General features: G+C 46.6%; 1 protein-coding gene across 2 annotated transcripts in view; it reads right to left on the bottom strand.

Annotated features, from left to right (window-relative positions):
* Positions 1–11,834, bottom strand: part of fnip1 (folliculin interacting protein 1) — a 45,326-nt gene that overhangs the window by 2,159 nt on the left and 31,333 nt on the right. For both annotated transcript variants that reach the window (XM_034683494.1, XM_034683495.1), the window contains 7 exons: positions 7,746–7,892; positions 4,940–5,109; positions 1,667–3,374; positions 1,411–1,576; positions 1,011–1,211; positions 800–915; positions 1–389 (listed from right to left, as the gene is read on the bottom strand). The exon at positions 1–389 is cut by the window's left edge and continues 2,159 nt beyond it. In XM_034683494.1, the coding sequence (XP_034539385.1) occupies positions 311–389; positions 800–915; positions 1,011–1,211; positions 1,411–1,576; positions 1,667–3,374; positions 4,940–5,109; positions 7,746–7,892 (2,587 nt within the window). In that variant the 3' untranslated portion in view covers positions 1–310. The remainder of the gene's footprint in view (positions 390–799; positions 916–1,010; positions 1,212–1,410; positions 1,577–1,666; positions 3,375–4,939; positions 5,110–7,745; positions 7,893–11,834) is intronic.

The raw sequence follows: 11,834 nt of genomic DNA, 5'->3' as shown, positions 1-11,834 counted from the left end.
TCTTTGGCTTTGTGTCCAAAAATAAAAGAAGAGTCCTGTCGTAAAAAGAAAACATTCAAACAACAGGAGCGGGTCCACCTCACAGAGCGGGCCTGGATCTGGAGCTTAGTGGTCTATAGTTCCCCCCTGTGGTGCAACAGCAGCATTACACCTCGTTCAGCAGCAGTAGAGAGAGAAAGGGGGGCGGGGGGCTGTGGTCCGAGTGCACCAAAGATACCGTACAGCCCGGGTGAGCAGGTCCAGGTTCAGGGGCCGGACTCACTGGATTCCCGGGGCGGCTCACTCCTCAGGACCTCGGTGCCGTAGAGTCTCATAGCAGGATCTGGGCCACGTAAGGGGAGTGGGTGCTGGCCACCGCGGCTAACAGGGGGAGGTCACTGGACTCGATCCTGCAAAGATGACAGAGGAGGAGTCAGGATGTGAAGAGATCCTCGACCTCTTAAAATAAAACATGATGAAGATTTCAGCTCCTCAAGTCAAAGGAAGCAAATATCTAAACTCAGCAGGAGGGATGTGAGGATACACTCAACACAGCAACACCTTCAGTCAGCTGATTCTGAAACATGCTTTAAACTTCAAACACCTCCACTCAGCGAGGGACGAGAGAGCAAGAGACTTCAGGATGCTGGACAAGAGGAGTATAATGCAGATAGCGCCCTCTACTGTTTAAAGATAATATCAGATACACATGTTGTTGAATGGATTTTAATCCACCCTTATTTGTATCCATGTTTCACCGTCCTGTGATATATCCTTACATCCTTACTCAGCAGCTTTAATATAAAGCTCACAGACTCACCCTAAGACCATGCCCAGTTCCTTCACATGGACTCGTGTCTGGCCCTTCAGATACTCAGCAAGCATCTTACTCTTGAAGTAGATTTCCTGCAGGCGGTCCTCGAGGTGCATGATACACTGAGGAGGAGAGAGGAGACAGTGGATGAGAGAGAGTCCATCTCTGTACGTCACGTCTTTAACATGCAGCAGAGGATCAGAGAGGAGTCACGTACAAAGTTGGGCGACAGGTTGAGTTTGTAGAGCTGGTGAGTGGACTGTAATAAATTGGACACCAGGCTGGACACCAGGACCTCCTTCCCCAGCTTGTTGGCATCTGTGGCTCGTCTCTGGCTGCTGGCCACCTGAACCGTCCACTTCTCTGTGTCTGCGATAATGCAGACGGCCTCCGCTATGGGCTCATCCAAAACTGGATGCTGGAGGGGACAAGAAGAGGAGGGATCAGCTGAGGGAGAGAGCGGGGTTTCTCTGATGTCTATGCATGAAGTCAAACTCCAAAGACCGGGACATGTGAGAGCTTAAAACGGCTAAACCAGAAACACCTGCTTCACAATCCTGCATGCAGACTCAGATTCCTGCTCCTGTCTCTGATCATAGGGGACTCTGGTTCTTTACCTGAACAGCATGGGTTAACTCAGCCATGAGGTTCTGTCTCAGCTTCTCGTCGCTGGGCATCCCGTGCAGCACGAAGTCCGGCACGTAGTTGGGGCAGTATCCTCCGAACAGAGAGCGTCCGAAGTTAGCGATGGTTGGCTTGGAGTAGTTCTCCACCAGCTTAGACCTTCAGAGGAAACGCAGCATGAATCATGTTCTTTAAAAGAAGAGGACATCATCACTAACCCTATCCTTAATGTGTGGATCCTGTACTCACCCAGGGAACGGGACCAGCACCTCCTCCTGCCAGTCCTCCGTCTCCTCGCTCTCGCTGTCCCCCAGCGCGCTGTCCGAGCTCTCGTTGCGTGGGATCTCCCAGTCGTTGAGGGGCGCGGTTTTCCTCTTTTGGTCCTCTTTGCTGCAGCTGCTGGTTCCGTCCTGGGGGACGGGGACGGACAGCAGGAGCCCCTTGTCCTGCTCGGCAGAACAGCCCCTGCAGCAGCAGGTGTCCGAGGAGTCCGTGGACCCACACCTGCACCTCCTCTGGACATCCAGCAACGTGTCCCCCCTCCTGCTGGACCCGACCTCTCCACTCCCTGCTCCCAAACACAAACCCAAACCCCGGACTCCGCCCTGAAAACTCGGAGCCCCTAAGTCCCGTGACCGCTGGACTCCCGAGGGGTCCAGCAGGTCTTTGTGCAGACTGTCTGTGGTGCTGGCCTTCTGTCGTTTGGCCACATGGTCTATAGTCCTGGTCTCTACAGGGTTCTCCAGACTGAAATACTCGTCGAAGTCGTCCATACAGTTGGGGCTCCACTGAGGCATCTTACTGGACACCCGCTGCAGGGGCGGAGCGGCCTTGGTCTGTTTGCTTTGGTCCTCTGGTGCACGGCTGCTGGTCTTGGACTCTGCTCCTCTGTGCAGCTGCTGCTGGTGCAGGAGCAGCTGCTGGTGGAGCGGGTGTTTGTCTTTGAGGTGTTTATTGTGCTTTTTGATTTCCTCCTCCACCCTCTTCTCGCGGCTCTCGGTGTCGGACTCCGGGGACATGGAGGCCCCGATCTGGAAAGTGACTTTAGGTGCCGGCTCTTCCTCCTCTGTGAGACTCAGAGCCATCAGCACGGTGATGGGGACCGGCGCTGCAGCGGCCGGCTTCTTGTCCGGAGGTTTCTTCTCCAGAGGGAGACCCGGAGGCGACGGAGCCCGCTGCTGGCCGCCTGCATCCGTCACGGCCTCTGACCCGCAGCCTGGACTCTCTGCTGTTCCAGGACTCGTGGATGGACTTGATGGAAGGGTTGTAGACAGGACAGTGGGTTTCAGGTCACTCTTGGTCTCTGTATCCAGCACAGGGACCTGCTCTCTGGGGGACGCTGAGCCCACACGCAGCACCGTCTCCAGTCGAGTCTCAGTGGAGAGCGGGCTGCTGGACTCTCTGCGGAGCTCCCCCGGTTCAGAGGTTTCTGTAGTCCTGGTATCAGGGTTGTTCCCCTGGATGTGTCCCGACTGAAGCACACTGCTCCTGGACCCTTGACTCTCACTGCTGTCCTCTTCCTCCTCCTCCTCCTCTTCCTCTTCCTCCTCCTCCTCCTCCTCATCCTCCTCCTTGGGCGTGTCCCCGGCTCTCTGCTCCATCTCAGTGTCTGTGTATGCGCTGCTCTGCAGGCTGTTGTCTGAGGGGTAGCTGCTATCCTCCGCCTCAGTCTGTCTCGTCCCTTCGGACAAGTAGTCCCCGCTGGGTTTGTGGACCGTGACCAGGACGTAGTCCGACTCCTCCACCTCTCCTTTCCTTAAGGAGGTGGTGATGAGCGAGCCGGGCATGACGATGGCCTCGTCCTCGGCGCTGTCCAGCATGTGAGTCTCCAGCAGCTCGGAGCAGCGGATGAAGTACGTGAGAACGTAGAGGAGTCTCTGGACCAGCTCCTGTCTGCGGCCCACGACTACCGTCCTCGAGAGCCGAACGGGGGACCCGATGGACCCGTACAGGTCTCCTGCACACAGAATATAACAGGTATGAGAATCACTGATCGGGACTCAAGATTTATCAGAACAGAGAAGGAGAATACGACTGAACTGGAAACATAAAAACACTTTGGATTATCAAACTTCAGAGAGCGATGAAGTGAAGAAGTTAGAAAAATTAAATGAAACCGGAGAGGAAGATTAATATATTTGACTCAATATGGCTATTTATAGAATATTTTAACAAGAAGAAAAACACATGAAAAATCACAACATGTTACAAAACAGAGGATCTGACAACCTCCAAGTTTTATTGTAATTCTTAAAATATACATATATATAAATTTACACTCCAAGATTTATTATAATGTTTTAATATACATATATATAAATATAAATTAAATAAAATGTATAAATATATTATTATCATTTATATTATTTATTTATCCTCCAAGTTTTATTATAATTTGCAATTTATATATATAAATCAAATTAATAAATTAATAAATATGACATTATTATTATTATCATTATTTGTATATATCATTTTTATTATTTATTTATCCTCCAAGTTGTATTATAATTTACAATATATATATATATATATAGATATATAAAACAATATACATTAAATAAATAAATAAATTATTGATTTGTTTTTATTTATTCATGTATGTATTTATTTAGTTTCTTTCTTTTGTTCCCTATTTCTCTTTATGTTTACTTGTTGTCTGGATGTTCATGTTTAAGATTTCTTGTTTATAATTGAAGATTTAAACCCAGATAAAAAAAATTAAAATAATAATAATAATAATAAAAAAATTCTCATGGATTAAACCCATGTGCTGACTTTTAAATAATAGATATTTAAATTTGGGTAATCAATTAAAAAATAACCCATTCCCAAATAATTATGAGGATATTTTATAAAAGTAATTAATTCAACATTCCTAAATGATCTTCTTAAAGACTTTGATTGGTGACATTACATTTCTAATTCAACCTTTTTAACCTCTTTCCTCCTGATTGAACGTCAAAGCTCTAACATGCAGTAACCACTTCAGTCCACCAGGTGTCACCGTGACCTCACTCTGTGTGTGTTTGTTTTCTGTCACTTGAGGTGAAAGTGCAGACGACTGAACATGCTCCTTAAGACATCTGTGTATTTATAGGATATCATCACCTGCTTCACGCGTCTATAAATCTAAAATCAGAACTATTCACTGAAATGATCTCTGCTGACGCAACGAGCCTCCAGGGAGGACAAAAACATGTTCTCAACTTCTCACCAGGGAACAGATGAATATTCACATTTAAAGGATATTAATGAGTTTTTAATTTAAACTGTTATATCCTCATTTCAACACCTGGAGACACTCATGTGAAATGCTGCGAGACACAAAGACGAGGAGCTGATCAGGATTTAAAGAATCAGCATGAAGAGAAGAAGGTGAAGTCCAGACTTGTGTTGATGCTTTAGAGGAGCAGCACCGCTCAGAGGCCAAACACAGATGTTTGATTTGGCTCTCTAACCCCTCGGGTGCTTTGAGATGATACAAAAACAAAGTGTGTGTGTTTGTTTTTGTTGCCTCACCCAGCTGAGCCCAGAGCGGGTTATAAGGATGCGTCTTTGCCAGCATGTCAACGCTCTTGGAGGAGTGCTTCTCCAGGAAGATCTTGATTGGAGGCTGTCCGTTGGGCATGACGGTGGGCACCCAGGCCAGGTGATTGGTCAGGACGGCCGTCAGTAACGCGGGGAGGAATCTGAAATAACACCAAAGGTGGTCAGCAGAAAGAAAACGTTTCAAACCGACATCACGCTTTCTAACTTTCCCTCCGGCCTGGTTTGGTGAGATCACATGTTCCTCATTACAAGGAAACTTAAGACGTGAGTTTCTGGTTCAGTTCAGCAAGACAGCGTTTATTGTTCTCCACCAACACGTATGAACGCACACATTCCTCAGGAGTGATTCACTTCTCAGTCCAGGCCTCGAGTGTCTACTTCCCTTCCTGCCTCATGACTCCACACGTCATTGTGCTCAAGTTCAGTCACGTGCCGGAGCACAGATGTGACTGCAGCGGGGATCCCGTCATTCCTCCCACTGCTGTGATACAGTACGACCTACGGCTGCCTGGGAGACGCGACGCTTTGAGTCAGAGTCACGTCGAGGTCGATACGTGGTCGTTATCTTAACCAGAGAGGGAGGAACACTGATCGCTGCCTTGGAGACGGTTTATATTGATGGTTCAAACTCAAAGAGCGAGCCAGTGATTAAGAGAACATGAGGAACTACCAGAGACCAGATGTTTACTAAAACACACCGTCTTTGATTTCTGGATGATAAGTTTGTGCAAAAGTTTAACTTTGGCTTTTTAATGTCATCCTTTGAACACGAGGAGACCGAGGACAGAATCAGCTGAGCCTGAGTTCTGCAGGGTCAAAGGGGTTTTTTGGGGTCATAAAGCGTGTAACAATTGAATTATGCCGATTGACAGGACATTTGTTGATCATTTACAATAAAATAAAACCTTAAGCTTAACTTTTTAAACCTAAATGAGACAAAGACTGAGTCATTTTGTTGGAACACCTCCAACAGTTGGATGGGAGCACTCTCGACCCTCTCACAAGTATTCACTCCTCGGTTAAGAGCCTTACACAGGATTTCCACCAGATCCGTGTCCGGTTGGTCTCCGATCCACTACGGTTGGTCTCCATGCTCTCTCGTCCGTCAACTCCAACTGGTTTTGATTTCAGAACGCAGAACGGAGCAGGACCGCCAGACAGCTGGAGTCATGTGACCGAGGTTTCCCCCTTCTGTAATCCCTGAATCCAGGATCCTCCTCCTCCTCCTCTCCTCATCCATGTTGTCTTTCTGGTCCTCTGAAAACCTCTGACCTGTTGACTCCAGGCCTGGCTCCGCTCATCATGACTTTGGTTTGTTGTTGTAGTTAAGTGAAATACGATCTGGTGATAACACAGAGTGTTTTATTCTGAAAATTAACCGGATGTTTTCATTTTGTTTTGGTGAAACCTGACTTCCTGTCCCGCTCCATCTGCTCTGTTGAGACTGATGCGTCGTGCTCCGGCATCCGGCACAAAGGGAAGTCTTGTGTATCTGATCCAGAGGACTCCGACCTGCAGGATCAGATACAGACCGGACACGGATCTGGTGGAAATTGTCCGTTATTGTTCAGTCAGCTTCTTCCAGCTGAGACTGATTGCTAAGATAAAGGCCTACCTCCCTCCCAAAGATGTAGAGAGAGTGATACCTGCCTTTATAACGTCTCGGCTCGACTGTTTTAACTCTGTGAGCTTAGAGCAGTCGTCCATTCAGCGCCTCTTGCTCTAGACGCTGCTGCACATCACACCTGTGCTGCTCTCTCTCCGTTAGCTTCCAGTCCTCCATGGATTGGCACCATCCTACTTGGCTGCATGTTTATACTCCAGCTCGACCAACCAGCTGCTCCTGGATGAGCCCAAAACTTAAAAAACCCGGGGCGATCAAACCGTTGCAGCAGCTCACCACTTCAGATACGACCGACCCGACTACTGAACGTTTTAAATCATAACTGAAGACCCATCTCTTCTTTTTGGCCTCCTCCTCCTCCTCCTCCTCCTCCTCCTCCTCCTCCTCCTCCTCCTCCTCCTCTCTCCTTTTATATAAATATGTTATTTATTGTTGTCTTCTGGGACTTGTGAGCTTCTAAAGCACTTTGGCCAACATTTGTTGTTTTAAACATGCAATATAAATAAAGTTAACTTGACTTTAGCTGCTTTGTTTATCTTTAAAGCTTCTAACATTTTGGAGTTTCCGTCAGAGATCAAAGTTTGAAACGTTCTCATCTTTTTAATATTCCGGGGATCAGTCCTCATCCGGTGTCCTGAGTGTTTTCAGTTCAGGAAGCAGTTTAAAAACACTAAACTGAAGACGGGTGTAATGTTCAATAAAAACCTTGCTACCAATTCATAAATGTACAATCAGCAGACGAGGCTTTGTAACAGCAACAATTAGTCATTAGAGCCTGGCAGGGATCTTCTCTTTCACAGCTCTCTCTGTGGCTGACGGATAAATGCAAAGAGTGTGTGTGTGAGTGTGTGTGTGTGAGTGTGTGTGTGTTACAAAGAAAAAGGCCACAGATTATGTGCATGAATGGATAGTTTGTGTTTGTGTGAAGCTACATGTGTGTTTCTTTAGATATGCATGTTCAGGAGCGTGTAAGTTCTTCTGCTGCAGACTTTCTCTCTCTCTGGAGGTTTGCTTGATTTCTGCCTTCATGCTGTTCAGCTGCTCTCATCACTTTAAATTCTGCTTTAGCAACACATTCTGGTAAAGATCTCTTATCTGTAATATTTCCACTAAGTCCCTGACTGACGGCGGAGCAGGTGTGAGACACTCAACTGGTTCTTGGAGGCCTGCTCCATCAGCAGGGAGAGCTCCCTCATGAAGTGACCGCAGAGCTGGTTCTTCTCTGAAGCTCCAGACATCATCGTCAACCAGACGGGCTCGGCCACGCGGGGCATGGTGTAGAGGTCGCAGATGGTCATCCTGGAGAGGAGGTACAGCAGGATGAAAGAGGGGAGGAGAGAGGGAGAATAAAAGGGAAGGAGGGGAAGAGATAGAAAACAGACAGAGAGAGAACAGGCGCGTTATTGTCTCTCGGGGTAAACAAAAGAGATCTCAGTTCACAGAGATTCACTGTCTGCTCTGAGGCCACGGGAGACCCTGGCTGTGTGAGTGCGTGTTTGTAACAGTCTGCAAAACTTGTGCGCACTCTCACACAACCCCCTGCCTCTCTCGCTCTGTACAGTGTGCGACTGTGCCTGTGTGTATGTCCATCTGTATGTGGCTCAGCTGAGGCATTTGTCCATTGAGGAGGACTGGAGTTTCCATAGAGCGTGGGGCCTGTTGGTGAGCATGTCTCGGCCGCGGGCCAAGCGTTGACACAGGGGCAGAGGGGAATCTCTGCAGCCTGAGGAATGTGGAGAATCAGGCGTTTCTCAGAGACGGGCTGCAGCTGCTGGAGCTCAGATATTTACAAAACATGTGTTCCTTCACTGAAGAGGAATTTCTGTTTCATGTGCTTTACCCTTACTCCTTACAAACACACACTGAGGTTACATAACACAGGCATTCTTCAGCACAGTGTGATAAACATAACCAGCTTTCACCCCTCCCTTGATGATCAATAACAACACTGTGGTGCTCTTCTCTCTGTTTTATCTAATCTATAGATCTCAGGCTGTAAACAAGTCTGGTCCTGCAGCACATACACAAACTATGTGACCGAGAATGAACCCGGGGGCCGCGGCGATGCAGACCGGCTGCATGCTGAGAGTCAGCGCAGGTGTCACACAGTGAAAGTGACCTTCAGTAGAATTCCAGTCTTCCAGTAATCAAGCTATTTTTAGGTTTGTGATCTTTTTCCAGAGAAAGTGGGAAGCTGATGTGTGGTCTGTGTTTGCACGAGGAAGTTACCAAGAAGAGGAACTCATGCATGAAGTCAGGGTAGGTAGATTGATTAGCGCCAACATGTTAACACGGAGGAGGTTTGCATGTGCACAGAAACAAAAAGCTTCATGTACAGTCCTTGAAACACACAACAGCTGCATCAATCTCAAGTCGTGTGTTTACTTTCTGAAACCTGAAACTGTTTTGCATTTTCTTTTTAAGAGATGATTCAGCAGGAGCGAGTCTTTACATGCAGCAGTGCTTAAGAAACTCACAAAAGACTCTAATGTGATTTTTGGAAACACTGATTGCTGCATCATAAATCACAGGCGGACTGGTAACTCAACAGGCTGAAACATCTCCAACTCCCTTTACCCCTTCCTGTCAGCCAGGCTGCAGACATGACCGATCATTTCATTGAATTCTTAGTTTAAAACATGGGCTGCTGATTTTCTACCAACTTCCAAAACACAGTTTAAGACCATGAAACCTCCACTGTATCTACGCCATGTGTTTCTGTTTGTGTTTGCATGCTGGGACCATGCAGAGTGTTTTCACTGATGACCTGATGCAGCACAGACTCACGAGGTATCAGTGTTAGAGCGTCTCTGATGTTTTAGATGTTCAAGTTTTAAGAGAAGTCCAAGCTTTAAAGTTTTCCACAGAGAGTCGTCACCACATTCACGAAATTTGAAACCTCCAACACCTTTAAACAGAGCTCGCTGAAAACAACAACAGTGTCAGAGAGTCGGCCTCTTTGGTTAAGATCTACATTTTAAAACATGCAGCGTTTTTTTTAACCTCCACTCGACCCTCCACCGTGTCCGGCATACATTCACCTTCTGAGGCCGAGGAGGAGATCTAGTAGCAGCTGTTCAGGTGAACTCTGCAGAGCGCGGCTGTGATGTGAAATTAAATTGATGCATCAAGTAAAAATGCTGGATTTAATGACTTTACTTTGAAGGGCGGCAATTCAAACATTTGTGTGCTTATCAAACCCTAACACTGTGTGTACCTGAGAGATTTTAATCAGACATGTTTTTACTGCAAGTTATGGACGATTAAAAACGTTGCAGTTCAATCCCTCACATGAAACTAAGATGTGTGATCGGTCAATCCTGCAGGATGATTTTAGATGCATGTATAACCCAACCAGGATCCTTAGGTCAGCAGGTGGAAGTCTTTTAAATGCACCCAGAGTCAAATCAAAGTCCGGTGAAGGAACCTTTAGTTACTGTGATCCATCTTTTTGGAACAAACTGCATGCTGACCTCAGGTCCATCACTACTGTCTCCACTTTTAAAAAAAGACTGAAAACATATTAATTTTCTGAAGCGTATGAATGATATGATGACTGTTGTGACTGGATGCATGTGCAGCATTGTTTGATTGCTGTGTCTGATGTATGTTGGGTGTATCTATTGTTTTTCTGTTTTTATTTACTCCATTTGGAAACACTGAACTTATGTGTAATGAAATGTGCTTTATAAATAAAATTGCTATTGCTATAGAAGCGTCAGCTTTCCTCTTTTCTGTCACATCCCTAGTTTGAAAGTGATCACTAGTCTGCAGAGTTCTTCCATTTGGTGCATATTTAAAGCCAAAGTGCTTAAAAGAAGCATAACTGCACTCCTTTTAGTTTGAGTGGTAAACTGGGAGTCTGAGTCTTGTAAAGAGGTTTCTCTGAGAACTCCTCCTTGGACTCAGACTGCGACCCCCTCCACGTAGCCCTGTTATAGGCTGGTGTCACTTTTATGTTCACATGCCTCTGCTAAGTGAGCAGCTTATCTTTGCCAGCATGCGTGGCTGTATGTGCATGCCCGCCCTCCAACTACGTCAAAGCAGCACAAGCGAATGCATTTCTTCCAGTTTCCTCGCGTAATGTTCCATGAAGTCAAAACCCCTTTAATGGCAAAGGTGCTTCTGCTTATATTTAGCTGCCGTCTGAAGGTGAGATTTTCAGGAGCGTTCCTCCTGCTGGTACTCACATAGTATTTACTATTCTGGTGCCCATGGCCAGTGTCTGAGGTGGATAGGGTTGCCACTCAGGAGGCTTGGGTTGCTGTGGCCTACTGCCAACAGGCATATGACTGCAGCAGAGAGGACCTCAGACTGGGAGCTGCCAGGCCTGTGTGCGCGTGGTGAGTGAAAGTTGGGAATGGCGTTTAATTAGGATGAAAACCAGAGCGCATAAAACCAAGGTGTGTGTGTGTGTGTGTTTGTGTGTGTGTGTGTGTGTGTGTGTGTGTGTGTGTGTGTGTGTGTGCACGATATCAGAGCACAGAACAGTAAATCCAGGAGCTGAAAGCCACCTCACAAGGGAGTCTCACAAATCTGCTAACGAGGCCGTGACGAGAGAAACTCGACCCCCGCTGCTCAGGACTTGCGTGATGTAATGATTTATTGCACAATTCAGAAGAAACTGACACATTTTACAACCAAAGCACAAAAGTAGGAACTCCCAGCATGCATTGCAGCTGTAATGCAACATCTGTGGTTTGCACAATACAGGTAGGGAACCTTGTGTTCCTCTTTTCTTTTCACCAAACATATTTCCACACCTCTTATCGAGCTTTGTACACATGCTAACCATTATTCATTAACACATCCAGCAGAGTCTGCCAGCTTCAAACTGTCCTCACACGCATCAACAACGATTCCTCAGTTAGTGATCGCAGCAGAAGATCAGATCAGTGCTGCAGGAACTTAAGGCTCCTTTATCATTTCAACAGTGTGATTGTTGTATAATCTAACAGTGGTGCATTCTGGGTAAGTTTACTGCAGTTATGCATCAACATAAGGAGTGATCATAAGGAGTATTAAAAGCAAACAAGTCTTTGAGATGCTTATTTTGTCCAGCTTGATGAGGTATCCTGGGAATATGAAGTATCATCAGCCAAAGGACTCCAGTGATGTTGGTGACTCTCTAACTTCACGCAGCATGCAACGCTGAAATTAAAGGTACGTGCAAATGAGTTCTCAGGTCATTAAAGCTACCTCATAACTAGAGTAACTCGGAGGAAGTATGGGCACTAGGTG

This window comes from Notolabrus celidotus, chromosome 5, assembly GCF_009762535.1.
Source record: "Notolabrus celidotus isolate fNotCel1 chromosome 5, fNotCel1.pri, whole genome shotgun sequence".
NCBI lineage: Eukaryota > Metazoa > Chordata > Actinopteri > Labriformes > Labridae > Notolabrus > Notolabrus celidotus.
The sequence above is the reverse complement of the archived record's forward strand: the minus strand, read 5'-3'. Positions and strand labels throughout refer to the sequence as shown.